Genomic DNA, 27,752 nt, shown 5'->3' on the forward strand with positions numbered 1-27,752 from the left:
AATTTAAACTCAGATGCAAACAACCAGAATTCTTTAGGGAACTAAGACTAAAAGCTTTTTTTACTGACAAAGAGATTGAGAAAGAGGAGGATTTAGGAATGAGGAAAAAAATGCACATTTAACCCTCCAGTGAGCACTGTTCCAATGGAGATCCTAGCATTCGAACAAACAGTGGGGAACAACAGAGTCCACGGATATCTCATAAGTTTTGGCAGTTCCACAATATAAGCAAAGAAGAAAAGGATGCTTTGATAGCTTTATGTACAGATGATGAAATGGTCATAAAACCAGCTGATAAAGGCAGAGTTATAGTTAGTCAGAACAGAGAATTCCATTATGATTGAAGAGACTGAAATAAACAGATGGATCTCGAAAATAGAAGCAGACTTTCTATCAGAAGATGCGCTTGTTACTCTGGTCTTCTACACTATCCAAAAATCCACAAAAACAGGATACCTGTACTAAGCAGATCTATTGTATCTGGTATTAATTCAATCCTAGAACCACAATCGAAGTTCAGTGACTATTTCCTACAGCCTGCGGTAAAGAGAATTCTATCCTTCATAAAAGACATAGAAAGTTTATACACCAGCATACCCCTCGGGGAGAGTCTTTGAGTTGTGGAGGCCACATAACACATCACAACATTATGTATTAGAGTGGATGAGACTAATGCTTACAACAAATTTATTCGAATTAAAGGGCACCAAGTACCTACAGGTAAACTGTACCTCGATGGGGGGTACACTTGTTCCTGGAATCACATGCCTTCATGTCTACCACTTAGAAAGAACTAAAATTATGGTGGATGAAAACCCCTTCAGAGATTGCATTCTCTTATCAAAGAGATCCATCCATGACGTCTTGGTTATTTGGAATGGTGAGCATGATGGCGCCACAAGTTTTGTGAATTGTATAAATAACCAAAATTAATTCTTTAAAGTTCAGACACTATCAGTATTGGGACCATCACGCTTCTTGATGTTAGGGTTTTCTATGAGAATGGGATCCTTCAGACTGATACACAACAGAACATGACCGACAGGAACAGCCTACTATGCTTTGCCAGCTTATTGCCTTGCCCGTTAATAAAAAATCTCCCTTTTGGCCAATTTCTAAGACTACAACAGAATTTTAGCTGTCCAGCAAACTTTAGGAACCAGGCAAAAGCACTGAGTGACAGATTAAGACAACACAACTACTCAGAACATATTATACGTAGATCATTGAAATAACAGGGAAGCACTCATCGAACACACGTGTGAGAAGGATCAGAAGACCCAGCTAGTGTTTATCACCTACGCAGCCCTAGCCAACTGTGTGAAAAAATCTGTTAACAAACCTCTTTCTGGGCACAAACGTGATAGAAACATCAGAGATGCTGTGGTTGACACAAGAAACCGACTCCAACAAAAGGACTATATGACAATTATGGTTTGGGGTCTACAACCTGTAACAAGCCATTAACCTAGCAGTAGTTGCACTTTTTGCCCCCTAACAAAAACAGCAAAGAGCCTCAATCTGGGCTTGCAAACACATTGGACACAACGGGTGCATAAGAACTGCAATTCAATGAACATATTATATCTCATAACCTGTTCTTGTGGTCTATGTTATGTAGGCATACAACTAGGAAGATATAAATACAGATAGGGGATCATCACAGCAACCTGCGATGTAGAAGAGCTACTGCGAAAATGGCTAATAACTAAATCACCCATGGACATACAATGGATGACTTTAACTGGACAGTGATTGAGCAGCTGCAAACATTGAAAATGGGGCCCCAGTAACAATGTATTGTTGGAGAAAGAACAGAGATGGAACTGCAGGCTATCCACTAACACACGGGGGCTGCACAATGACATCCCATGGTTTTGCATAACTTGAGTTAAACATCATTCACGGTCTGTTTTGTACCTCCTTAACTCAGTAATATAGCCCCAATTTTAGACAGAACAGTGTCACTCCTACTGGCTATCCATGAATAAGAGTAGTATTTATGCCATGGCAGTAGGATACCTCCGACCTCAGGACTAAATGGAATATATGTCCGCTGAGCATATTAACTTGAGATGCCATTGCTTGGATATCTATATGAACACAGATAACAATTTATGTGTACTGTTTCTTGTTTTGGGGTCTATATTCTTTGAAATACAAGCTATTGTACATGTCTCCCTATGGAGATGTTAGTAGTGTATTATAACCCTTCAGTTTGGCTTCCCAAAAAGTTTTAGGGATAATTTTTTTGTGAAAGATTCACATTATGATTAGATTAAGCAGCTTGTTCTTTTTATAAGATGGCGGCCACATGCACCGTTTACAGCCTTTGCGAGTAGACCAGACGTGTGCTGTGACTTCACCCCGTTTCTCACAGACTGACGTCACACGCATCCAAAGTATTAAATGGGTTGGGGTGCATTTTGAGGTGCATGTTTTTCCCGGGTAAGCAGTGGTATGAGATATATATTCCACTTTATATAGTGCATGGTTATGAGTGCTCTACACATAAATGATAGCAAGGTACATGTCAAAGTCAGTGCAATGTCGGTAAAAGTACCTTGGCACCAATCTCCATAATTTTGCAGATACCCGAAGATAATTGTGAGTCCTACATTAGGTGGGGGGTATCAAGAATAAGGCATTCGTATAAAGCATGAGTGAATGCATGGCATGAGTGTTTCATGCCTTTCTGTGGCCACCCGGATCAAGACAATTTCTTTCATTAACCATCGCGGGACTCAGATGGTCCTGATAACAGCTGGAAGACCTGTTTGTCTATGAAAAAATTAATTGAAGCGTGTAACCTGAGATGGGGAAGCCATTAAGCTCTCATAGAAGCCCCATTTTTTGTTTTTAGTGGTGCCAAAGCTGCCCATTACACTACAAATAAGCAACCTTCAACATCTGTCACTCCCTCTTCCGGTCCCCATGACTAAATCTGTAGGTAACAAAAAAAAAGTGCTCCCCTGCAAGAGGGATTGAGCCCACCACATACCATAAAAATGTACATGGTGAGGACTTGATGACGAAGCATACCACATAGAAATATAGAAATACGTAGGTGAGAGTCGCTAAAAAAAGAAAATAGGATTGCTGTCCTCTAAAAAGCGAGGCTCTTTTCTTGATATTGAGTTTGCTTACCTTTTAATATTTAATGCTTGAAATTATTGCCATGGGAGGCCTGGCCCAACCACTTCTCTTGGACCTTTCTGTGAGCTGCGCTTGTGTGTATCAGGACTTCTTAGTCCCTCATTTGAAGGACGTCATTAGACTAGATGTAGGGAAGGCTTCTCCAACGAGTAGCTCGTGAACTACTGGTAGCTCCACATCTACCTGTAAGTGGCTCCCCTGTGTGCAGCCCAGCCTACTAAATTAGAAGCTTTTGCTTGGTTGAATGAATATATGTATAACCAGTGCTTTAAATAGGCTAGTATTGTTCGGTACTGAGTACCGGCACTTTTTTTTATTTTGAGACGGAGAGTACCTGCACTTCTCAAGAGAGACGTAATACTTTTAATTGTAAAGTAACTGCACTTCTCAGAAACAAGCAGGTACTCTGATACAAAGTACCTGCACTTCTATTTTTTTTAGTTTGAAGCACTGTGTAAAACTAAATTGAAAAGTGTGTTTTTGAGACAAAAATAGGTTTATTTCTGGTGTGAACATCAACAGGGACAACACCGCACCAAGGATAGGTAGTGATACATAACAACCTAGAAAGTCTGGAGCAATCATATCAGAATAACTCCATCTCAGCCCTACCACCTTTACAGAGGAATGAGGATCATTGGCATGAGAGGAAAGATAGTTAAAAGAAAAAAACAGGAGTCTTGGGGATGAGCAATACAGAGAAGGCAATAGTAGAGAGGAGAAAAGCACTAAGCATCACCAATCTCACACCCATCAGTACTTTAAAAGAATACCTCAAAACTCTTTGAGAATCTGAAAAATCTGAAGCAGTTGTCCATATATGGATAGATGAAACCTAAAATGTTCCTATTAAAAATGCCTAATCCACAAATAAAGGTGAAATACATACATCTTCGCCAACCTCCTTTAGTATGGGATCAGTCTAGCCTTTTGTCTAGGCCTTCGTTTGCCATTCAAGACTCTTATATTATGTATATATCACATATCTCGATCATTCTGTTCTATATCAGTTGGAGGCCGAACTATGGCCAACTATACACTGTAGTCCGTTTTTTAATTTTGAAAAAAACAGGCAAATACATACCGCGTGGGAGGGGCGTTTGCTGCTGCCCGTGCTGTTACTTAATGAATGAAGTTACATTTTTCTTGGATCGCTCGCCCTCCGTCTGCTCAGTTCGAGTCGGGGTATCACTCGGAAATTCAATCTGGGGGTTAGAGCGTCTCCTCTCGCGAGATTCTGCCGCACCATCCACAATTCCTTACTGGCAGTAACCGGGGCTCCGCAGTGAGAATGAACTCTTTCTTCAGCCGGCCCAGGCACCCGATGAAGAAGCAGAGGAGCATCCGCAGCTTTCTTGACAGGCGAGTGGACGGGGCACGTGGACACTGAAGAAACATTAGGCTCCGTGTAATAATGACATCACATGTTACCCCGTTTCTTTCCGCCTGGAGCCTCTCTCCGGCCATGCTTCTGGTACTGTGGCGGGGTTTTTTGATGTTGGTCTTGAGGTCCTGGCCTGGTCTCCGAAAGTCTCGCAGTTGTAGTCCAGGCGTTCCCGCTCTGGCGGGAAAGTAAATATTCATGTCGCTTATGTGTGATATTTCTATGATTTCAGAATTCAGTCTGCCCGTAAAGTGACATTCTACTGTCAAGTGTGACACTTCAAGTGACACGTTCGTGCGAGCAAATCAAAGCAATGACCATTATGTGAGTGTTTCTCTGTGAGTTGTCAGTTAATTTATGCAGACATATCACACAGCAGTAAACGTACACATAAACTAAGATATACACAGGGCTTTAAGTGGGATGGAAAACTGGGGGGGGGGGGTGTCTCTCAAAGGGGCGTGGCGATGTAAATAAGGGCGTGACTTAAAATATATAGCCCAAAAATCTGTATTAGCATAGTGCGCCGCCCGACTGATATTTTGCTGCTTGTGTCACTGCCTCCATATATATAATAAGAGTAACACTACACCTACCACAAGTCAGGGCTATTGGCTTTTTCAAGGGTTGTTTGTTGCATAAGACAAATAAGCAACAACTACGGTTTCGTTGTTATAACATTGAAAATGCTTTAGTTCTTAAATGAGACTGTGAAAGAACTATAACGAGTCTCTTTGACTTACATCAGCGACAGAAAAAGAGTACCACTGCTGCAGAGTTAAGATTTATTTTCACCATGATGGTGAGGGCAAAATTAGAGAGCCCGATAGGGATCAGTCGCGGCAACTGCTTTTTATAACTGCCAAAGACCCGGCCCACTTAAAGCCCTGGACATACCTTTTGGTGTTGCGTTGCCAATGATATATCAGCCAGCTTATATTCACGAGTAACAAAAATTATTTTGTTAATAATTAGAATTGAAAAGGATTTAATTCTGAAAATATTAGACTTTGAATTGAACAATTCTAGGTCTGTTGAAGAGGTAAGTGGTATGTATTTGAGTGTCTCAATCAGTCCTGGTCTCATCTTCACACCATATTCCTCTGCAGATTCTCACTCTGTTAGCCTCTTGCGTCCTTTTCTTCCTAATATTTTTCTGAAAACCTTCATCTTTATTATCTCACGCAACGTCTTCACCACTCTTTTCACCACCTTTCTCTCTGAACTTCCTTATATCGCACCTTGACCACTCTCTCTCTCACTCACACACTATTCTCACCTGTAAATACACTATTTTCTTATTATTCGTTTTGCGCTGTCAGTACTTTGACAACTGTGTATTTCCTCCACAATTCTATTCGAATGAAAGGCCGGAACACACCTGGCCGGAGAAATCAAGACGTGATTTGAAAAAATGGATGAATATGAATAGAGAAGGAATAACATCATGTAAATAAAATTGTGTATAAATTCCCTGAAAAAGGGGAGGCACCCCTTATCTTTTTCTGCCCCAACCCGGGGCCGTCTGTCTAATACAATAAACCTTAGCCAACTCCAATTTCAACTGCACAAGATATAACTCCATGCCCATAAAGGACAGATGTACGCCGTCGGCTCTAAAAAATTAATTGTCTTCAAAACATAAATCCGTATGCGCCACCCTACCTATGCCTGACTCCCTACAAAAAGCCTTATGCAAACAAATGATGGACGAATGCTGAATAAATCATACATTCACCCCCAGTCAAAAAATCTGTGTTAAAACAATTGTTTTGCTCACCATGCCACCCCAGTTTAGAACCAGCTATATGCAAATCAGTCTTGACCCTGCACCTCATGGGAACAGTCCAGCCCGAGCATCCTAGCCAGGACCTCCCTGGACCGGAAACAACCATCCTGGGACCGGTTTCGGGGTATAGCCCTCATCAGCCAGGCTAGCTTGAATCCAGCGGCACAGTGATAAAGGGACCCACGTCTGGCATACCCATCCCACTGAGGGTGAAAAGTGTTATGCAGACAATTGATGGACGGAATGCTGAATAACTCATACATTGACCCCCAGTCAAGAGATCTGAGTTAAATCCATTTTTGTTTTGCTCACCATGCCACCCCAGTTTAGACCCAGCCATATGCAAATCAGTCTTGACCCTGCTCCTCATGGGAACAATCCAGCCCGAACTGCCAAGCCAGGTTCCCCCTGGGCCAGAAACAAGCATTCTGGGACCGGTTTCAGGGTATTACTCCTCATCAGCCAGGCTATCTTGAATCCAGTGGCACAGTGAGCAAGAGCCCCACGTGAGCTACTCGTTGGTGACCCCTGGTCTAGCCCAACGCACAGTGACAGACCCCACCACACGGGGCAGAAGTCAGGCCTTGGATAAGCGGGTAATAGAACGCTCCTAGCCTGACCCCTTTAATCCGTCTGCTCTAACCTCACAAACTTAATCCCAGAGTAAACCTCTGCTCCCCTTACTCCCCCCCCAATAGCCCAGAGACTTGAAACTAACCCTGGGCGTAGTTCGCGAAGTAGCACTTCGCGAAGCTACGCAAAGTGCAGTTCGCACTACGCGTAGCACTTCGCGAACTGCGTAGTACCTTGTTCGCACTGTGCCAGGTGTCGTTTACAATGATTGCACAGTGCGGACAAGCAACCGGCACTGTGCAATCATTGAAAATGGCAACTTGCACAGTGCGAGCTTTAGTTTTCTGCTGCTCGAGTAGATTTTTACTCGAGCGGCAGCTTTCTCAACGCGAACTGGTAGTTTCTCATCGCGAGCGGTCGCGAGCATACGCGACCACTCGCAATGAGAAACCTAACCTCCTCGCGTTGGGAATCTCGCCGGGAGGTTAATTCTCCATGCTCGCGATCGCCAACTTGATGTTGCTGATCGCGAACAAGGAAAAAGTCTCGCCGGGATGTCATTTTGCTTGCTCGCGGTCGCCAACTTGACGTTGAGGACTGCGAGCAAGCAAACAATGACCGCAGCACTACGCAACACTACGCTACGCGTGTTCGCACTGTGCTACGTGCAGTTCGCGTAGTGCGAAGTAGCGCGAACTTCGCAAACTACGTGAGCGTAGCGTAGTGCTTTGCCCAGGCTTACTTGAAACACTCCAAAGACCATCCACGACATGTGGAAAACATAACTGTCTCACTGTCTGAGCTGCAAACACCTGGCATCTCGGCAAGCACTCTGAACAATATGCTCAACGTCAAAGGTTTACTCTTGCTACCCCGTTCCCTTGACCACCCTTCCAGAATTCTTCTCTCCAGCTTGCCGGCAGAAGGCGCATAACCCCATCACACCTTACCAATGAATGCAATACCCGCAAACTTCCCAGAAATCGTCACCCTGAACTGTCTGTTTTCTGTCAATCTCATCATGAATTGCACTACGTCCTCCACCCTGCCCCACGCATCCGATCTATGACATCCCCCCGCCAAGAACTCGGCCCAAGCCTGTGAGTATTGCGCTCTTGTAATTACAGTTAAGGACTCCTCTACCAACGGAAGCATCCTTTTTCACCTATTGTCCATAAGTGCTGCAGCATTCTGTCCTGGCACTGTCCGTCTCCGTGGTCAGTCCATGGAATCTCTGCCACTGTGAACGAGACAAAGCATCCGCAATGTCATTGTCCACCACTGGCACATGCGAACTCTAAACACCATATCCAACTGTAGATACTTCAACACAAGGGCCCTCAGTAACTTCAATGTCTGTGAGTCCCTCGCTGCCTGCCTGTTAATGAGCTGCACTACTGACATGTTGTCCACCCTAAACAGAACTTTTTTATGCTTGAATTGGTCACCCCGCTGCTCTAAGGCCACAAGCAATGGGAAGAATTCCTAAAAGGCAATACTTCGGCTGCCCTGTTTCCAAGCCTGCGGCCATTCATCTGCACACCAATGCCCTTGCCTGTAAAGACCGAAACCAATGCTACTTGAAGTGTCAGAGAAAACGTGAGTGTCCCAGTTGAATTCTGCTTGTGACGCTAAGGGAATCCTGTTAAAGGAGTGCAGAAAAACTCTCCACATCCTCAGTCTTCTTTCATCCCAGCTGAGAATCGTTTATGATGATGCGGCAATGGGAGCCATGAAGGAGCCAAGTCTCCTACAAAAAGCCCTCCCCACTTTCACCACCCTGCATGCAAAATGCAAGTGGCTCAATAAAACCTGCACTTCCTTCACTGACTTCATTCTGACCTTTTTGAGACAGTTTGTCAAGTCTTTTTGTTTGTATCCACTCTTTTTCATCCTCGATATTGTTTCTGCAAAATCTAATGCATTTCCCTCTGAAGACTGCCTTAAGCGTGTCCCAATTGGTGTAGTCTGATGTGTCTTCAGGGTTGTTATTGTTAAAAAAGTCAGATATAGATTCTCTCAGCGCGGTGCATAGCACTCTGTCTCGTGTGAGAGGTGCCGGAAAGTACCATTTGGGGACGGTTGAGACATTGCTGCTCCAGGCCAAGCATATTGATATTAGGCCGTGATCCGACACTGAGGGGGGAAATATCTTGGCTTCCTGAAGTGCTCCCAACAGATTCTGGCTAATGAAAATGTAGTCGAGTCTGGCATACGTGCGATGTACATGAGAATAAAAAGTATAGTCACGGGATTGAGGATATAGAGTGCGCCAGGCCTCCAGAAGATCCAGGTCATGTATGTTTTGTTTAGTGTCTGCGGAGAATGAGCCCATGTCAGAACGTTGTGGATGAGTGCTGTCTAAGTCTTTCTGCCAGGTCAGGTTGAAATCACCCATGAGAATCGTTGGTCCCTCTGCGAAGTCTTGAATTTTCCCCGCTAGTGTGTTTAAAAGGGCCATCTGACCTGTGTTAGGCGCGTTTACTGCTACGAATGTGCAAAGTTTGCCTATCAAGAGACCCTTGACCATGACTAGGCGGCCTTTGTCGGTCTGGACATCCATCGGTTGAAATTTCATGGAGGAGTGAAAAAGGAGCGCCACCCCTCTATGTTTCGTAAGTGCAGAGGATCTATATATCAGTGGGTATTGCTTGTGTCGGAGGCGAGTGTCTTCAGCTCTAGCAAGGTGGATCTCTTGTAAGGCCACTATGTTGAGGTGATGCTCGGTAAGATATTTCCAGACCTTTTGGCGTTTTTGGAGTGAGTTAAGGCCCTTTACATTCCATGAGCCAATGGTTATAGTCATCTATCTAGCATGGGAAACTCTGCCTCTCTTGGTGTTGCTAGCTGTCCCGTTATGCCGTAGTGTCTGGTACATCTCCAGTGGGGAGTGTCCCACATGTGAGTGTTGCTTGTGAGTATGTTGGAGCACCTTAAACCTGCAAAGTGTAACATTAAAGAGCCACCACCATCACCCTTCCCAACCCTCCCCTCTTTCCCCAACAAAATAAGAATTAACATTATCAACAACTGTGGTTGTGGAACCGCTATCATGGTCCCAGCTGGGGACAAAGCACTCCCCACGGGAACTTGGGGGGGGGGACAGTACAACCGAGGTCCCTGTCCACGCCATTCCTGATCAGAACTTGAGGTTACATCCTTGTACGGCTATATTGAGTCGACAGATCTATGAGACAACTTACAGAGGTGTGGTGCCTTTGCCCCGTCTATAGGAACAGTCTTCTAAACATTTCGCTGGTCCACGTGTATCTGCCGAAGAGTCAAGGCCCGAGTTCACAAATGGGCTCTAGATCTCGGGGTACTCAAGAGGAGGGCCAGGCTGCAGCAGGGGTGCACCACAGCCGAGCCGTCGCTCCGGCCTCGTTGCAGAGTGTGTCTGGGCTCGCCTGAGGGTAAAGATCCTCACTTCGTTGATCGACCAATATGTCGGGTCTGCGGCAGGTCAGCAGGAGCAAGGAACAGGTCAGAGTGGTGGCCCTGGAGTCGTCCCAGTAAACGCCCCGTGGTGCTGGGCAAGTGATCCTACGGTGATCGGTGGTAATAGCGGTTTTCGTCACTTTCAGGGAACCACAGGTGGGCGCTTCATGACCACGATGAGGCACCTTAACTATTTGGCTTTGTTGCGTATTTGAGGGCCTGGTTGAGAAGATACTTTTTTCTTGCCTCACTTGCGGTTCCTACGTGAGCTTGTGGACCAGGGGGAAACCGGAGAGCCACCGAGCATTGTGTCTTGCGTATTGGTGCGGGCAGGGCCCGGCTCCTCGGGGAAGAGGCACAGGAGGTCCAACCCATCTTTCAATTCGGTGATATGGCGCTGTTTGTTGTTGAACTCGAAGCTCAACCCAAATGGGTAAGTCCATCTATACCGTATCTTATCGTCACGCAGCTTCGAGGTGATAGGTCTGAACAGTTGCCTCCTAGCTAGGGTGGTTGGCGCTAGATCCTGGTAGATGGAGCATGAATGATCCTGGAAGGAGATGTTTCCCTTCCGAGCTGCGAGGAGCACCGCTTCCTTTACTTTGTAAGAATGAAACTTGGCCAGCACGTCCCGCGGCCATTTCTTTTCGCCTGTCGTCAGTCCGCCCACTCGGTGGACATGATCCAGTTTCATTTTGAGGATTTGAGGACTCAGGATCTCCGAGAAGAGCCCCTCCAGGAAGGCTTCTAAGTCTGGGCCCTCCTCCAGGTCCCGTATCCGTAGATTGTCCCTCCGGGCCCTATTCTCAAGGTCCTCCGCTTTGAGTTGTGTCTGGTGAAGCTGATCCTGGAGGTTCCGGACATCCTCTCTCAGATCGGTGGTACATTTGTCGTGGTCTTGAGTTTGCGTCTCAAGGTCTAGTACTCTCGTGCCCACTGAGTCACATCTTGTTTTAGGGAGGACAGCCTTTCTGTGAGGTCGGATCTCAATTGTTCCATGGAGGCCTTCATGTCTTGGCTCAGATCCTTCCGGAGCTCCGTTTTAAAGTCCCTAAACATGCCAAGGAGGTCTTCTTTCGTTAGGGCCATGTTGTCTGCCCCCTTGTTCTGCGATGGACGCTTGTCTGCTGGTACAAAAAATTCGAGACCTTGTTGGGTGTTTTGCTCGTTGTCTTCTTTGGCGGCATAAGGGCGGGCCCAGGAGGACCCCCGATGCGGTGACAGGAGAGGCGGGCTGGGTCTAGTATAGAGTCCTTTGGAGGTCAACTGTGAGGTGATTATTGGCGACTGTCTTGCTCTCAGATACGAGGTGTGTGCTTAGGTCCGGTGCTCAGGGAGAGTTATAGGTTACTCATCTTGCGAGCTTCGCCACTTTCAACACTCGTGGACCCTGTGGGGTACGTCTTATTAGCCAGCAGTGACGCGCCCGCGAGGTGTAAACTGGGCGAATTGATAAATAGGCCAGATTTCACAATCTGTATGCACTCAGCACGGGGCGGGTTGTCTGCATCTATGGGGCTCAGCATCAAAAAGCGCCGTCCCCGCAGTTCTCTTTGGGTGCCATTTTGCGGCGTGTGCACATTGGCCGGATACCTCTGGAAGTTTGCAATATGGGCCGAGCTGTAGGGCAGCGCTGTAGTTGCTTTCCGGCCCCGGGGATCACTGTTGTACTGTCGCCAGATCTACATCACCATGGGCTGTGCCTCGGGCCTCAAGTCAGTGGGGAGTGGTGTGCCGTTGCCTGAAGTCACACCGTGGCTGCCATTTTAAGGTCAGGCGCGGCGCTTGGGGTGTTTAGTGTTATGTACTCCAGTCCTCCCGCTACCGGTGACAGGCCCTGGGTGCCAGGCTCGGGCAGCCGTTGTGATGCTGCGCCTCAGTCTCCTCCCCCGTAGCCCACGCACCTGAAGTGGCCCGTGAGGCCTCAAAGCCCTCAGCACCTGTCCAAGCAACAGTACTGGTTGTGCTCCGATCCGCTTCTCCGGGGGATCATCAGAGTTCGCGATTACAGCGGTCTTCTTCTCCAGCCCCGGTACGTAGCGGTATGGTCACCCCCTCTGCTGGTCCTGTAGTTCACCTGGTCGGGCTTGTTGCGAGTCACTCCGAGCTGCGGGTGCCATTTTGGAGAGCTCCGGTGTTCCGTCACAAGGCTCCTGTCCTGTCTGTAGGAGCTCTAACGGAGCAAGTCAGGGCTCTCAGTGTGTGCCCTGCATCTTCCGCTCCCCGGTGATATAATTTTCTGCCGGCGGGGTAGGGATTAGCCGTGATAGGCGGGTCGGGAACAGTGTGTGGACCGGGAGCCGAGACGATCTATGTCCGTTCGGCCATCTTGCCCGGCCACGCCCCCAATGAGGTGGCCTTGGATATTGTGAGCTGCTATCAGATGGTGTGCAGTTATTGTAGAAGGAGAGTTCACCAGGCCGTTTTGATTGTCTGCATTTCTTTTCTAGGCATCTAATGGTGCGTTTGCTGTGAGTGGGTAGCTGGGTGTACACTTGAGCAGATAGATTAGATTTTGTAGAGTGGAGCATTATTAAGCCATAGGTGTCTGTGGCCATCTGGCATGTGCTGTGATGTCCTGAAGGAAGATATCATTTTCCGTGCTGCCGTCAGGAGAAAGGCTGCTGGGGCACGTTAAGTTATAATAATGTAATGTGTGCTTCCTGAGAAGAAAAAACAGGCAAGCGTCTTTATGGAAGCCCGCCCTATTGGAAGAGTGAGCAGGTAGGTGTGAGAGGGAAATGCTGCGTGAATGACGTGGGAACCTACTGCTGTATATGAAAGCTCTATATGTTTTTTGCCAATTGCAATATACATGCTTTGAGTTGTAGGCCGATACGTATTATAGCAAATATGAACTACAAGCCCCGGAATCAAAATGTTTGGCTAAAAACTCAGGACTAGCAGAGTGTCACCCTGAGGACTTGGGTCAGGTGTCAGTTGACCTCAAAGCCCCCCTTCGCGAGCAATTGTACCCCATTGTGAAGGAGCAAACAGAAACTGTTGGTCTGCACGTTTAGTGCCAATATCGGCCACACTCACCAGCCCTCCCGCAGCAACATACAGGTGGCATAAATAAGCAGACAAGACAACTTTTTGGTGGAGAGAATTGCGCAGGTTTATTAACATACCAAATATGCCAACATGGTGGGTTATCTTACAGGCGATCCAAAGGCAAGCCGCCCCTCGCGGCCTACCACCTGATGGACCAACTTGCATCGTGGCCTTAGCCAATCGGTGATTAGCGGTTGTGGTGAGGGGATAGCCCCTCCCACTTCCGGTGGACCATTGGTCCACCATATAACTCACGCCCCCCCCACGAGGGGCGGAGCGTTCAAAGCGACCCCCGGTTGTACAGGTTTCCAACCACCCGTAGGCCAGATGGGGCGCCGTCGCACCCCAGGGTCCACCGCACAGACTTCCTGGGGATATTCGGCCTCAGCACCCTTTGTGCTCCTGAAGAGGGTATCCCTGAGTACCTTTCCGCCTCTGGATCGCCATGTAACTCCACCACAGCCTTAGGTGTGGCGACCGTCACAGCCAGGGCCCCCAAGGCCAGCGCTCCTACTTACATCCCTCTATTTCCAGGGCCTCCCCTAGGTCCAGGAAGAACAAGTCCATGCCTATTCTGGAGAGATGTATCCCATTGTCCTCTAAACACCCTGTGGATTTAGCATGAAGCAACCCATGTCTTATTAATCCAAACCCCATTTGTTCTGTGAATTTACGCATCGCGCAATTGACTCTCCTCGCGCAGCCTCCATTGCTTCCCCTGATCGGGCTCCCTGCCACAGGAGCCGTGGAGTGATCTCTGACTACCACAGTTCACATGTCCCTAACTGATTTCTTAATTTGCAAATTGTGGCTTTCATGTTTTGAAGCAATGTCCTTTTGCCCAGGGCCATCAGGTCGTTACCCCCCAGGTGTATAACTAGCACGTTGGGGGGACTTGTGACTCCCCCCAGTCTTTCCTGTAGTTTGTCCAACAACCCATTCCATCGCATGCCCGGGTACGCTAGCCAAGTTATCTCGTTGTTGGAAAAGCCATGCCTCCACTTCCTGCTTTCAGCCCACTGTGCCAATCTGCTGACGCCAGAGTGGCCAATCACCCAGACCTTTGTTCCTGGTAAATAAAGAAATGTGATGTTGCAAAACGTTTATTAACAACACAGCACGCAAAATGAAACAGTAAAATTACACTACACTACACACTGCCGCCAGTACACGGCAAACCGGTACTTGCGGGCAAATCAAATTACGTGGCTCATGGCCATACAAATTTGTAAACAGAAAATAAACTTCACACCACACATCCATCAGTCGCCAGGACCTGGCTGCTGAACGGCCATTAAAGTTTGTGGGCTCATGGCCGTATGTATCTCTTGAAACAGTGGGATTGCCAACGCCCCACCTGTTTGATATCCTCTGCTGGCAAGCCTTCCTTAAACGCTGTAGTTCCTGCCCCTATGCAGAAAGAGTGGCTGACGCCATGTTCCCCTCAGCTTATTGCACCGCAACCCCCTAGTTAGCTGGCACTCCACAAATGCCTGGCTCCCTGGTTATAGGGCGGGTGTTTTTGTCTGTTCTGGATGGTCTCGAGGATCCAACTCTTGGTGCATGCTTGCAACCCTTAACATTATCACATTAGTTGGACATGACCACTGCCTGGCCGCAAGCTTAGCTAAGCCCCTGCGGAAATCGCCTGCCTGTGCTAGCAGACCAAGATTCATCGCTCCCCACTCCATCACCATCTTTCTTGTTTCCTAACATTGGCGTTATGCTGTATATGGTGTTTAGCTTCCCTTTGCTCTAGGGGAGAGCAGCCTTGTCTGGCGGTGTGTGTATTGAAGGAGATGTGTCCTGGAAGTACCATTGATATAAGTTCAAATGTCACTACTTCGCATTACTAGGTGTGTTTAATAAAACTAATAACAGGTCCAACCAATCACTCAGGCATTCCTTGCTTACTTTAGGCATGTTGGATTGAGGGGATTCTGTGAAATATGTAAGCTATCTCCCTTGACATACCATCCCTTTAACACAGGATTTACTTCTTTAGGCATGTCACTAATTGTCTCCATCATGCGTTTAAGGCCAGTGTGAGTTCTGCTTAGGCAACATCCCTTCTCACACACCGTGTTGAGTAACTACTCATGTTTATCTCTTGTACAAGTCATCCCCGTTTGCCTGGCACTCATTGGACCCAATGAAGCTTTTAACAAGCACCCTATACAAATGTATATACGTGTTGCGCAACTGGGGGCACTATTACTTCCTCACTACGTACTTACAGGCATGTAAATACTGCAAAAGGTATCCCCCACCTTAGTACCTGAATAACCACTAAATAAATACTGTCTAAGGTAAAAGATTACCAGTGCACCTAGCCAAGAGCCCTCCACTGCATGTGAACCCCCGTTATTGTGTTTTAGACTGTTGTTATTGCCTGACCACATCCGGACCCTTCAAGTAAAACCAGCCAAACCAATCGCAGGCCCTCCTGCCAGGACACAACCTACATGGCCATTAACGTGCCCACATGTGTCCAATGAAATTAAACAAGTTAGAGGCTTTAATATATCAGCCAGACCCAAAGTGGAGCCAGAGCTGAATGGTCTTAGTGTGGGTCAGACTGGAGGAGGTATGTGTGGCTAATGCAGGCCCAAAGATCTCCAGACGGCAAAGAAAGGTCAGAACCTGGACATAAATGAAATGAAAAATTAATATTTGTATAGCGCGTAACTACCCGGAGGCCTCGCAGCGCCGTTTCCTAGAGGAAAACCATACTTATCCTGCACCATCATCAAATGTGCCACAAGAACCCTGTTGCTATTCAGATGTCATCTGATTCAATGGCATGGGCGACATATCGACCCATACTGCCTTTGTGGTCAACAAAATACCATCTGCTGGGATTTCTCCACTAATCCTATGATGCTGAACCTGGATTTGTGAGGCGCACGTGAGGTTTGGCGATCGTCCCAATACTAGATGGCATGCATCCAACTTATCAATATCGTCCCACTTCGTGAGGGCACTACGAGGACTCGTAGAATGGAATAGAGGTCTAAAGCATTAGTGCCAATTTTAGGACCGCGAGGAAACCTCCGCAACATGCAGGAACAAGCCAATGGGGCCACTTCCCTGAAAATCAGCCACAACCAATCACCCCCATAATCCTGCAATCCAGACATACACCTATGGGGCAAACAGGGGACTCTGGTAAAGGTGAAAGAACGTGCAAATTCCCTCCTTGCAACCCAGGCATAATACTAAGTTAGAACTGCACGTAGATATAAGCAAACAGAAGGACAGCCGGACACAGCCATGCCACGTCCCAGAAGAACCCTCTACGGTTTAAAGCCCACTGGGGAGAAGTGCAATTCCTGCCTACTTCGAAACCAGCAAAACTAAAGAGATGGTGGACCTCTCTGGAGTGCTCCACCTTGGCCCCCTGACATGCACTTGTGCTGGGGGGGGGGGGGGGGGCAGACGATGACCAACTGAGTGGTCACTCACCACACCAATTGGGTGATAGCCTGCAGACCCATCCGTCATCTGCACTGACGGGTGCTGTGCCACCATGCTGGCATCCATCACCCAGCATATATATCCCCTACCGACTTTGCTAAGGTATCCCAGCGTGCCAAAAGGTTAGCCAATGTATTTGGATAAGGATGATGGAGCAATGCTTCAATATGTAATATATTTCCTACAAAAGGATCACAACACCTACAACAAGCCCATCTATTGGCTTAGTCAATGCTTCTATTTGCATCAGATAAATAAGCCACAATTATAGCACAGTTGCCTAGCCAACCAAGAGCTAGCCGCCCCGATCCATAGCTGCCAAGGTTTCAGCTTGCAATGTGTGACATGTTCATCATTTCAGTGCAACTATGAGTGACAATTAAAGGACTCTTACTGACACTTTTCTTGCGAGCAAAATCAAACAATGAAGATGAGGGAGACATATTGATATCATTAATAACCCCCATTAGCCCTACGAGAAACTCTAAGACCACCAAGGTTTAAGGCTGCCTTTGTGCGCATTACCGGGCTTAGAGGCGCCTCGAGCGATGTACACATGTTACATAACCCCTGGTGGCACAAGGACCTTGTCGGCCAAGCAGCGAAGTCTTTACTCAATGCAATTAAACGAAACCGATTGCTCCAGTGCCTGGCCCCCACAGCGCCCCCCAGGCGCCAACGGGACCAGCCGATGTTTGTACCGAGCATCCCAACTCCAAGGAAAGGCACCACAACCAACCAATCCGCTACTCGGGTCACTTGCAAAGGCACCACTGTAAGGACCACACCTTAACGGCCCCTACAAGAACCTTGAATTCACCCTGTGAATAGTGTAGGCTGAAAAGACTGCCCGTCTACAGCTGCCGGTCTGCGGTGACATCAAACACCTAACCTATGTGCTATTAAAATTCAGTATTTTGCCCAAACACAGTGGTATAATCCTGTGACAACAAATGGCTATGAACAGAACGCTTTGTCGCCCTTATGCAGGAACTAGGGCTGTTCCACCTAGCAAGGACGCTTCGCCCATATAATCCGGCAGCCAAAGCGTGTCCGTGAACCACCAAACATATCCTGTGACGCTGCATGTTCTGTGATATCCCGTACCTGAGAAACGCAGGTGCCCCAGTTAAATTACATCCGCATGAGGGAAAACATACAAATGACACGTGCATAGCAGTTGGCAAGTGAGCACATGTTCGTAGACAAAATGCTCCCAGTACATCCAAATAAGGGCGCTGCGACCAATGATCCGTCCGCCTAAACGTGTTGCTAACAGCACACGCCCGCCAACATACATCATGTGACGTTGCCTGTTCTGCGCCACCCTGTGCCTGAGAACTGCAAGTACCTATATAATTTAACACCCTTGTAAATGCCCTGTTGCTCTCTGGCATCCGCTGTCCCGTGCCTGTGAACAAAGACAGCGTGTGACATCGCCAAGCATTGCGCTCGAAACGTATACAACCTACATCGGCCTCGCCTGTTTTTGATATCCCAGAAGAGATGCCGTTAGAGACCTGCAACACATGCTTCAGAGGCCATTGGTATGGATTGAAGTCAACCAAGCTATACTGGGATATGAAAAATCGCGAATCCACACCCAAGCTGACTAAGCCACATACTGGAACCAATGGTCTTGGAGCACTTGTGACCACCAGTAGAAATTATTAGACGACACATACCCTTTCGGTTGGCACAAGGAGATAAGTGATTTGCGCAGTGTCACCAGTTAAGTGTTTTCTGTGCCACTAGGTGTACTTCTCCTTGTCGCCAATACAATAAGCTTCTTAAGCCCAAGCCCCTTGTAGGCCCCGACTGAAAAGAGTAAGCAATTCTGTACCCTACGTAATACCACGGCATTAAGACGCAAGCAAGGCTCTCATGTTTCGCCTCCAAGGGAGTATTCTGTCACACGGGTGCCCCACTGACCCCATGCTTTGTCCCCACCTTCTGCTTCGTGGGCATCAGGGCTCTTGTGTCCCTTACACCAGATACCTTCTCTTCCACTGCCCAGCCACACTATGGCAGGCCAGTAAGGTTGTATGTGTGGTTATTCCATTCCCTCCACAGGATGACAATGAGGCACAACCCAAACTCATTTCACCCCTTGCCTCGCAACATTTTGCATATGACAATATGGGGATGCAGGACTGACTATGAACTGTTCCGCTGATGAGGATGCTTAACTGGTTGTCAGGGCGTACTGTAACCAGTAGTCCTGCTGAAGCGTGTCTGTAAGTGCGGACTCATACGAGACAGCACCTGCATCCCACTGCAAAAGGGACAAAACCCTTACGCTTGCGATCCGAAGTAAGCTGCCATATTCAAGTAGGCCAAGCCAACCCAGGCACTGGTGGGAGCCTGTGCACCCGATGCGGTCACGAGCCATCCCCTCGCAAGGGACGCCACCCGGAGAGAAACGGAGACCTGGTAATCGGCAAGCCAAAGCCCTGCCGCTGGTCTGCTACGCCTAATCCCCGGGATAAGAGGCCTGTGTTACCGTGGAGGGACCCGTGTCTACCACGTGGCAAAGGCCGCAGAAACCACCGCCTTCAGTTGGGAGATCATACCCGCTATGTAGCCGTGGACCCTGAACCGCGCGGCTCCAAGCTTGGCCTAATTTGCTCACGCGGCCATGCGGGTAGCGTGCGCTATGATCGCTAGGCCCCCCATAGTACTTGTTATACCGTGCAGGGGCACACCTGAGCATTGACCCCCTCCATAAGCGTCCTGGCCACGCCACTGAGCAACCGATAACGATACCTCTAACACCTGTATAAACTGGGGGCTGCAAACTGGCCTGTGTGTCTACCATGTGAGAAAACAGCAGTTTAGATAATGCTGACCGTACCTCGGTCCGCTTCTGTCGCCCACACTCATCCATAGCAATCACTTGCTCAAGGTAAAGACACCCTCTAGAACAACCCGCCGCACCTACACTGGCAGGAGGCGCTATCACAAGAAATGTCTTGACTCCCAGGCCGCCCGCGCCCCGTTAACTCGCGGGCCGCAGCCCCGGAGAGCGCGGTTTGCCCAGGATGAAGCATCGCACCCGGGCGGGGGGCGAGCCGACCTGCGCCCTACCCTACTGGCTCCCTCGCGGCCCCGGCAGCCTGGTCCCTATATTGGCTGCCGGCGAGTGCACCGGAACCGGGCCAGGAAGCCGCGACAGTGTGCCCATGGAACCCACTGGGACTCTGTATCTTTACCTGTTATCCCTTTAAAAAGGAGCCTTGTTAGCCTATCTCGCACCGCCAAAAGTGGCCCCCAGTTGTATTTTTTTTTGTGTGCATGTTTATATGGTGAGAACTCGACCCAAAAGTATGGAGCGCTTTAAGAGCACTGTTTTATGATTACCTTCAGGCACGGCAGGGTAAGTTGTTTGCCCAGAATCACCGGATGTGATCGCGACCCCAAGGCTCGAACCCTGGTTCCCGCACCAAAGTCGGCAGCGCGAACTCGACCCAAGAGTATGTGCGCTTTCATGAGCAGTTTATCCATTACCCATTCAGGCACGTGCCAGCTAAGCGAATACTACCAGGAGCCGCAGTGTCCTCTGGCAATCGGCCGGAACCACAGTGTCCCTACCTGAGTGTGAGCGATGCCTCCTCACAGCCCACCAAGAGAAGCGTGGCCCGCAGCGCTAGGAAGTCGGCCTCTATTTAAAGTGCTAGCACCATGTATGCACAGGCTAACAACAGCCGCTTCGCCGCACCCGCAGCGCGATTTTCACTGCCTGTCGACTGCCCTCTGTCGCGAAGAGAGAGGCTGCCTCTGGAGGAAATTACAACCTCGGCGAAGACCCGCAACTTCAAGGGAGCTGCCGTAGCCCTCACCCCATGCGGCGTCAACCCTGCACGGGATCAATGACCCTCAACGCTGGGCTTGAGTGCGTGTGAACGCACCCCACGCCACTCTCTTACCCTCACCAGGGTTCCGTGGTGCCAGGGTAGGCCGCCCCGCGACGGCTTGAGAGGAGCCCTGCATATGGCAGCCCGGGATAAGGCTGCGGGGGGGGAAGCCAGGCGACCCTCAATGCTCCCCCTGACAAACATCAGGACCCGCTCTACGCTCTACCCGTAACAGGCCCCTGCGGACCAAGGCCCGGACCTGAGCTAAAGTGGGCCGAGGAGGGGGAGGGGACCCCCCCCCACCCGCAACTGGCCAGCGAGTCGGATAAGCCGCATTAGACGGCATAGAGCCTCCAACCCCCTATCCGGTCTGAACACCGAAAAGAAATGGGGAGGAGGGGGCGCTGCCCTAAACCCACTGGAGCTGCCCTACCCTCCCAAGGCGGCAGCACAGCAATGGCCGGCTTTGTAGCCTTGCCCTCGAAAAGGGGGAGGTGAGACGCACTCACCACAGAACAGCTCCAGGGGATCCCAACAGCGAGACAGCAGCGACCAAATGGCGTCAGGGGACAAAGAGGCCGCCAGTCAGTGTGTCTTGTTTTCGCCTGTCAGATTCCATCTGACAGCGGTGAGTTTTTGGATACCGAGGCGATAGCCTCATTACTCCACATTAATTTTTGAGTTTTTTAGTCGCTGTTTCGGTTGTCTTATTGATGTGACGCTTTGTCACAGTTGAGGTTAGATCACAAGGTCAGCTCTGTGAAGAGGCCGCCAGGTGGGCGGGGGAGGAATTTATACTTATACCTCTTCCCGAACCCCACCCCGGCCGGAAGTGACGAGCGGGACCCCAAAGGGGTCTATGAACACTAGGCTGCCCAGTGTGCCTTCCTGTGTCACTAAAGGGGCCATCCTCTTATGAGGGTCCCCTGCGGTGACTTCAGCCCACATTCAGCAAGGAACTTTGCTAGCGCTTGTAGCATTGCTCAACGTTTGTACGGCGTCAGTTGTCATCAGTTCGTGCAACCACTGCTACCTCGGGTTCAACAGCCTCCTCGCTGCTGAAGCTTTGCTAATCGTTAACGCGCAAGCACAGTCCTGTCCGGGGAGAGACAGCTGCGGCTGCGTCTCAATGTGTGCCTCTCGGCTGCTGCACATTCAGCAACACCTACGACGCGTAGAGGTAAGTGGGGCCCCCAAGCACCAGCAGACACCGCCGGCGAGGAGAAGGCCTCTGCTGTTGTGAGATTGCAGTGCTTGGATTCCATGACTTGCTCAGGCTGTCCCCCCGAACATGCGCCTACAAGTCCCGAGCATGCTAGCTAGCACTGTTGCCTGAAAACAGGCCTCGATTCTGTGGCACAGGGCCAGTTGGCAAATGTGTTGCAAACGTTAACTAATATGTGCAAGGGAGTCGCAGTTCGGTAGTTAATTGTAAATCTACCACACACACAATTTTGTGAATAGTTCTACAATAGGTAGGTCCTGGAATTCGTATTTTTTTGTCGGCGTGTTAAACTCTTCATTTTCCGCACTTCAGAAATTTGAGCTTTGCCACACAATTCAACACAACGGTCAAATGAGTAAAACATGATTTTCAGGAAAGCGTGCCGTCCTTCCCGTCCTCTTAAAAGTGCAGCAACTGTTTTACGTTTTTTCGAGTTTTATATAGGGTGAACTAGACCCGAGACTTCGGGTATCCGAGCGCTGTACATGAGCACCAGTTTTGTTACATGAAGACATTAATTTGTTGGGGTAGGCACGTGGAGATTCTGTAATTTGCCCTAAGGCTACATCCTCTTCCCTTAACTTCGTTGTTTTTAGGAAAGGCAGCCTCTGTGTCCTGAAATCTGTTGCTCCCAATGTTCGGTTAAACATTTACCCTGCCTTATGAAATGATTTAAAAGAGTAACCCCGAGCCCCTGTCATCGCTAGATAAGCATGGAGCTAGAAGAAAGGTTAGTTAGGGGCAGAATTCTGCAACTTGAGTTTATGAAGCAGCGATGGAGTAAAGATTAAAACGTAATATTTGAGGCAGAATAGCAGTGTTAAGTTCTTTGCATTTAAAGTTGCATAACGAGACGTGCCGAGGAAATTGGTTGTACAGCCCTGTCGCTTTTTTATTGCCTTGAAATGGCATATGTGTGTTCCCGCCTGGTAAAGCGTTGGTTGGGCCTTGTCATGGCAAATGGACAAACCTGCCCTAGGCTGCCAGTTCAAACTAGACTGCGCTGTGTAGATATGCGCACGTCCGAAAAAAAGCAAAGCCACCAGAAATGTTAACACTCAAGCTAAACTTGCCATTTTCTTCGCTTAACACGAGTTTCGTTTTTTTTGTTTTTTTTGCAGATTTATATAGCGCGAACTCGACCCGAAAGTATTGGAGCGCTTTCCACGAGCACCGGTTACGTTACACAAGGACGCATTCATATTTTTTGGTAGGCACGGGAAGATAAAAGTGATTTCCCCAGAACCAGAGGCTATGGAGACGACCCCGAGACTCGAACCTTGGGTGTAGCCGTAAGACCACATCGTCTCCGCATTTATACATGTCTGATGAGGATTGGCTTGGCTCTGGGTCTACCCATACTCGTCTGACTCTTATTTTGAGGGTGTCTGCCACCTTCCCCAAAAGCACCATTCCTCAGTAGATTAAACGGCGTCATTTTTTGTAACTCTGCGTCGCCCTCCTAAAATATGTTTTTGTTTGTTTTGTATTGACTAGTTTTTGCTTCACTACTTTAGCTAGTGCGAAACATTGCCACCTAGAGGCTAGGATGATTATTGCGTGCTACCGGGTAATATATTGTGAGCAGGAAGTGAAACCCTGCTGAAAATTGTGCCTGCTTATTATGCGTTTTACAACACAGTCATCTCTACTAAAAGGTAGGTCTTGCTGTTCCACGAGCGTTTCCTCCCCCTCGATCCACGTGGCTGACGTCCTCTTGCCGCCCAGACTTTTAAGGTCGACTGGACGGCACAGTGGATTTAGTACTGCAAGCTTTGGTGGTGGCAGTCATAACAGTAGAACAACGGTAAACTGCGCGCCGAGAAGCTCCTTTCATAATCTTATGAAGCGAAATATATATTATTTACATTGTTCAGAACCTCAGGCGAACCAAGACACGCTGCCGTGCTACTTGACTGGTTGGACCAGTACTATTCATTTACATAATGTCAACATAGTTAATTCGCCTAAAAATGGCACAGTACTCTGTGCAGGCAATCCTGAGCAGGGAGGTTCTATAGGTGACATACCTGTTGCTTCGGCTTTGTTGAAGAGGTGAAATTTGTGATTATTTCGTCTCTCTTAGGAAACCTGTGAAAAAAAATAAACGCACACACCCGCCCCCCCCCCCCCCCCCCCCCCGGCAGGTTTTACAGTTAATCATCTGGCCCGGCTTCAGGATTTGGGATCTGTGAGTAATACGAAGCAGCATGGGTGGGCCATTAAGATGAGTGGGGTTCTCCAGAGTTTCCGAGGTGTCTAAGAGTTGGGTCCGGCATGCTTGATGGTCTTGTGTGGATGTGAGCTCTTCTGGACCACACCCAGCGCCAGGACCCCCAACTCCTATGGACAGCCGCCTCTTCACCTCATATGAACTTCGAGCCCTAAACCCCAGATGCCAGGACAACAACAACTGTGCACATGGCTCCCCTAGGACCACAAAGGCCCTTTCTGCGGCCAGAACTGCCGCTTCACCTGCGTCACCGAGGATACCACCCACGCCTCTTCAATCAGCCACACCGCGTCACACACCCACCAACAAGGCTGATGTAAACACCCCCGGAAAGGTCAGCTGCCTGCTGATCAATGCACGCTCACTCGGAAAACACTTCACGGAGATCTGGGACACCATCATGACCCACACCCTGGATGCAGTTTTCATCACAGAAACTTGGTAGAACCCCGCATTGCCACAGCCACCCCCAAAAAATACACGATCATGCACCAGGAACGATCCAACAAAAACGGCTGAGGCATCGACATAATCTACAAACAGAAAGATGGAGCACCTCCCCTTGTTACTCCGAACAAACAGCAAAGCCACCATCAGAGGCTACCTCACCTACAGACCTCTGGGACCCCGCTCAGCCTTCTGCAACGCAATCCCCGACTTTATCGCCCCTTTCGCCATCAACTTGAATCTGTACATATTCCTAGGAGACCTTAAATTTCACCTTGAGAACACTGATGACGCCAGCACGGCCGACCTCCCAGAAAACATGACTTATCTTGGACTCAAGCAGCTTATTTCTGACCCCACCCTCACTGCAAGACACACGCTCGACCCCATCTTCTCAGCCAACACCAGAGTAACATACACTCACATCGAGGAGCTGTGAGGCCATTTCGTCACCTTGAAACCCTTCAAAACTCCCTCCACTGCCAGCGAAACACAGCACAGCTGGTCAAAGGTATCAGAGCAACGATGGACCAACGCCCTCAACTACCGCCTTCCCACCACCACCGAAGAGACAGAAGATCTGGCAGAAAACTTTGCGAACTGGATCCTGGCAAGCGCTGACGAAGTCGCACCAATGAAACCTACCAACCCCAAGAACCAAACACAACACTCCAACTGGATCACGGCAGAACTGAAAACCCATAAGCGCCACTGTAAACAGAAGGAAAGAAGATGGCGCACCAGTAAGACCCTCGAGGACCGAAAATGATTCAAAGACGCCCTCAACAGTTACCATCACCTACTGAAAAACACCAAGAAGACAGCATTAACCACCCACATCAATGAAAACTCCAACACCAGCAAGGAACTGTTCAACATAGTCAAGGAGTTCACCAACCCCATGGCAACCGAAAACACCATCAGTCTCGCAAGCTCTTTGCGACACAATCTCTGATCTTTTCCACAATAAAATCAACACCATCTACCAAGTCTTCGCACCCCAAACGCCCCCCCCCCCGCCCGCCGAGGATGACATCAACCTCCTCACACCAACTGACACCTACTCACAGCAGCTCACCTTGCAGAGCATCATCATTGAGAAGGAAACGGCGTCCATCATGAGATCCATCCACTTCGGAGCTCCAGCAGACCCTGCCCCACCACTCTTTCAACCACGGAATTCAGCCCATCAGCAAAGAACTCACAAAGGTCCTCAACTCCTCGATTACCATGGCCCACTTCCCCCAGAAATGGAAACATGCCAACGTGATGCTGTTGCTGAAGAAATTACCTGCTCCCCTTCCCAGCCAAGGTCATTGAGAAAGCTATCAACATCCAGCTAACCAGACATCTGGAGGGCCACAACCTTCTGGACCCCTCCCAAGTTGGCTTCAGAGCAAACCGCAGCTCCGAGGCAGCTCTAATCAAAACCACAGACGAGATCAGAATGCTGCTAGACCACGGATAAACAGCAGCCCTCATTCTCCTAAATCCCAGCAGCCTTTTACACTGTATCCCACCACACATTGATCAACAGACTCCTCCAGATCGAAATTCAAGGAGCAGCCCTCAAGTGGATCATTTCCTACCTTACAGGTAGGACGTAGAAGATACGATCCATCCCTACTCCTCGCTCCCTAAGAACATCACCTCCTGTGTACCTCAAGGCTCATCCCTCAGCCTAACCCTCTTTAGCATATACATGACACCACTGACCAACATTTTCAGGAGCCGCGCAGTCAACATCATCTCCTAAGCCGACGACACCCAACTTATCCTTTACCTGACAAACGACCCAACAACCATAAAAGACAGGTTCCAAACATGCATGAAGGATGTGGCCGTCTGGATAAACAACAACTGTTTCAAACTCAATATAGAAAAAACAGAAGTTCTTATCTTCGGGAAAGGCAAGGACACCTTGTGGAACAATGAATGCTGGCCACCTAAGCTGGGCCCTACCCCCCCAAACCCACTGAACATGCACCCAATTTTGGCATCATCCTCGACAGCCCGCTATCCATGAAGAAGTAGGTCAGTACCGTCACCTCCTCTTGCTTCTTCGCCCTCCTAATGCACAGGAAGGTCTTCAGATGGCTTCCACACAACACCAGGCAAACTGTCACGCAAGTTCTCGTCACCAGCAGGCGACTATGGCAACTCCCTCTACGTAGGAATCACTGCTCAACTCATGAGGAAACTCCAGACCATCCAGAACACAGCAGCCAGACTCATTCTCGACCTCCCCAGACAGTCGCACATCACTCCTCACCTCAGGAAGCTCCATTGGCTACCAGTTGCAAAGAGATGCCAGTTCAAGCTGCTCACCCATGCTTACAAGACACTACACAATGAAGGACCAGCGTACCTCAACAAACAAGTGGATTTCCACTAACCTACCAGGGAACTCCATTTCAGATCCCTCTCCCTTGCGGCTACCCAGAGCATCTGCAGACAAACAGCAGAGGCTGCTCCTTTTCCCACCTGGCGGCTAAGACCTGCATCACCCCCTCGCCCCTCGCCCCTCCCCCTGCACCTCAGAGCCTCACTGTCACTTCAACAGTTTAGGAAGGACCCCACAACCTGGATGTTCAACCAACAGGAACAGGCATCATGATCCTGCAGCATGACCCCACAGCGCCTTGAGACTCTCACAGGTTAAGCAGCTGCGCTTTACAAATCCTGATTGATTGATACCATGCCTACTATAGGTTTCTGTCCACTAGTTTCAATTGTATATTTCTAGTGGTTTAAATCTATAAGCTTGATCTCTTCTGCTCTCTCCATGTCACCCGCCTTTCTCTCTGTCGCTCCCTTTTCTTTCCTAACTTCATCCTCCTTTTTCTCCACTTCACCCTGCTGCTGTTCTTACCTCACCCTCTACTTCTTCCCACCTCATGAACTTCATCTTATCCTACTTTTTCTCCACCTTATCCACCTGTTTCCCTGCTGTGCCCTTCTTTCTCTACATCACGCTCATATTTCTCTCACCTCATCCTCCTCTCTTTTCACCTTATTCTACTTTCACTCTCTCCTGACCTCGCCATCCTCTCAGTGTATCACCTTACTCTCACTCCACTTCATCCTCCTATTTCTACCTCCTCATTCTCTCTTCACCTCAC

General features: G+C 48.8%; 1 protein-coding gene across 5 annotated transcripts in view; it reads left to right on the forward strand.

The window, feature by feature from the left end:
- Positions 1-27,752, forward strand: part of LOC146776373 (5-hydroxyisourate hydrolase-like) — a 341,771-nt gene that overhangs the window by 232,563 nt on the left and 81,456 nt on the right. Inside the window, exon 1 of one of the 5 annotated variants that reach the window (XM_085639330.1) lies at positions 4,386-4,518. The exons of 2 other annotated variants lie outside the window; for them this stretch is intronic. Coding sequence is in view for 1 of the 3 variants with exons in the window: in XM_085639329.1 (XP_085495455.1) it covers positions 21,855-21,905 (51 nt within the window). In the remaining 2 variants the exon portion in view is untranslated. Of the gene's footprint in view, positions 1-4,385; positions 4,519-21,670; positions 21,906-23,545; positions 23,609-27,752 lie in introns of those variants that run through there. 2 more of the 5 variants (XM_085639329.1, XM_085639331.1) reach the window with 2 other exon arrangements.

The sequence above is a fragment of the Triturus cristatus genome, chromosome 12 (assembly GCF_964204655.1).
Source record: "Triturus cristatus chromosome 12, aTriCri1.1, whole genome shotgun sequence".
NCBI classification, from domain to species: Eukaryota; Metazoa; Chordata; class Amphibia; order Caudata; family Salamandridae; genus Triturus; species Triturus cristatus.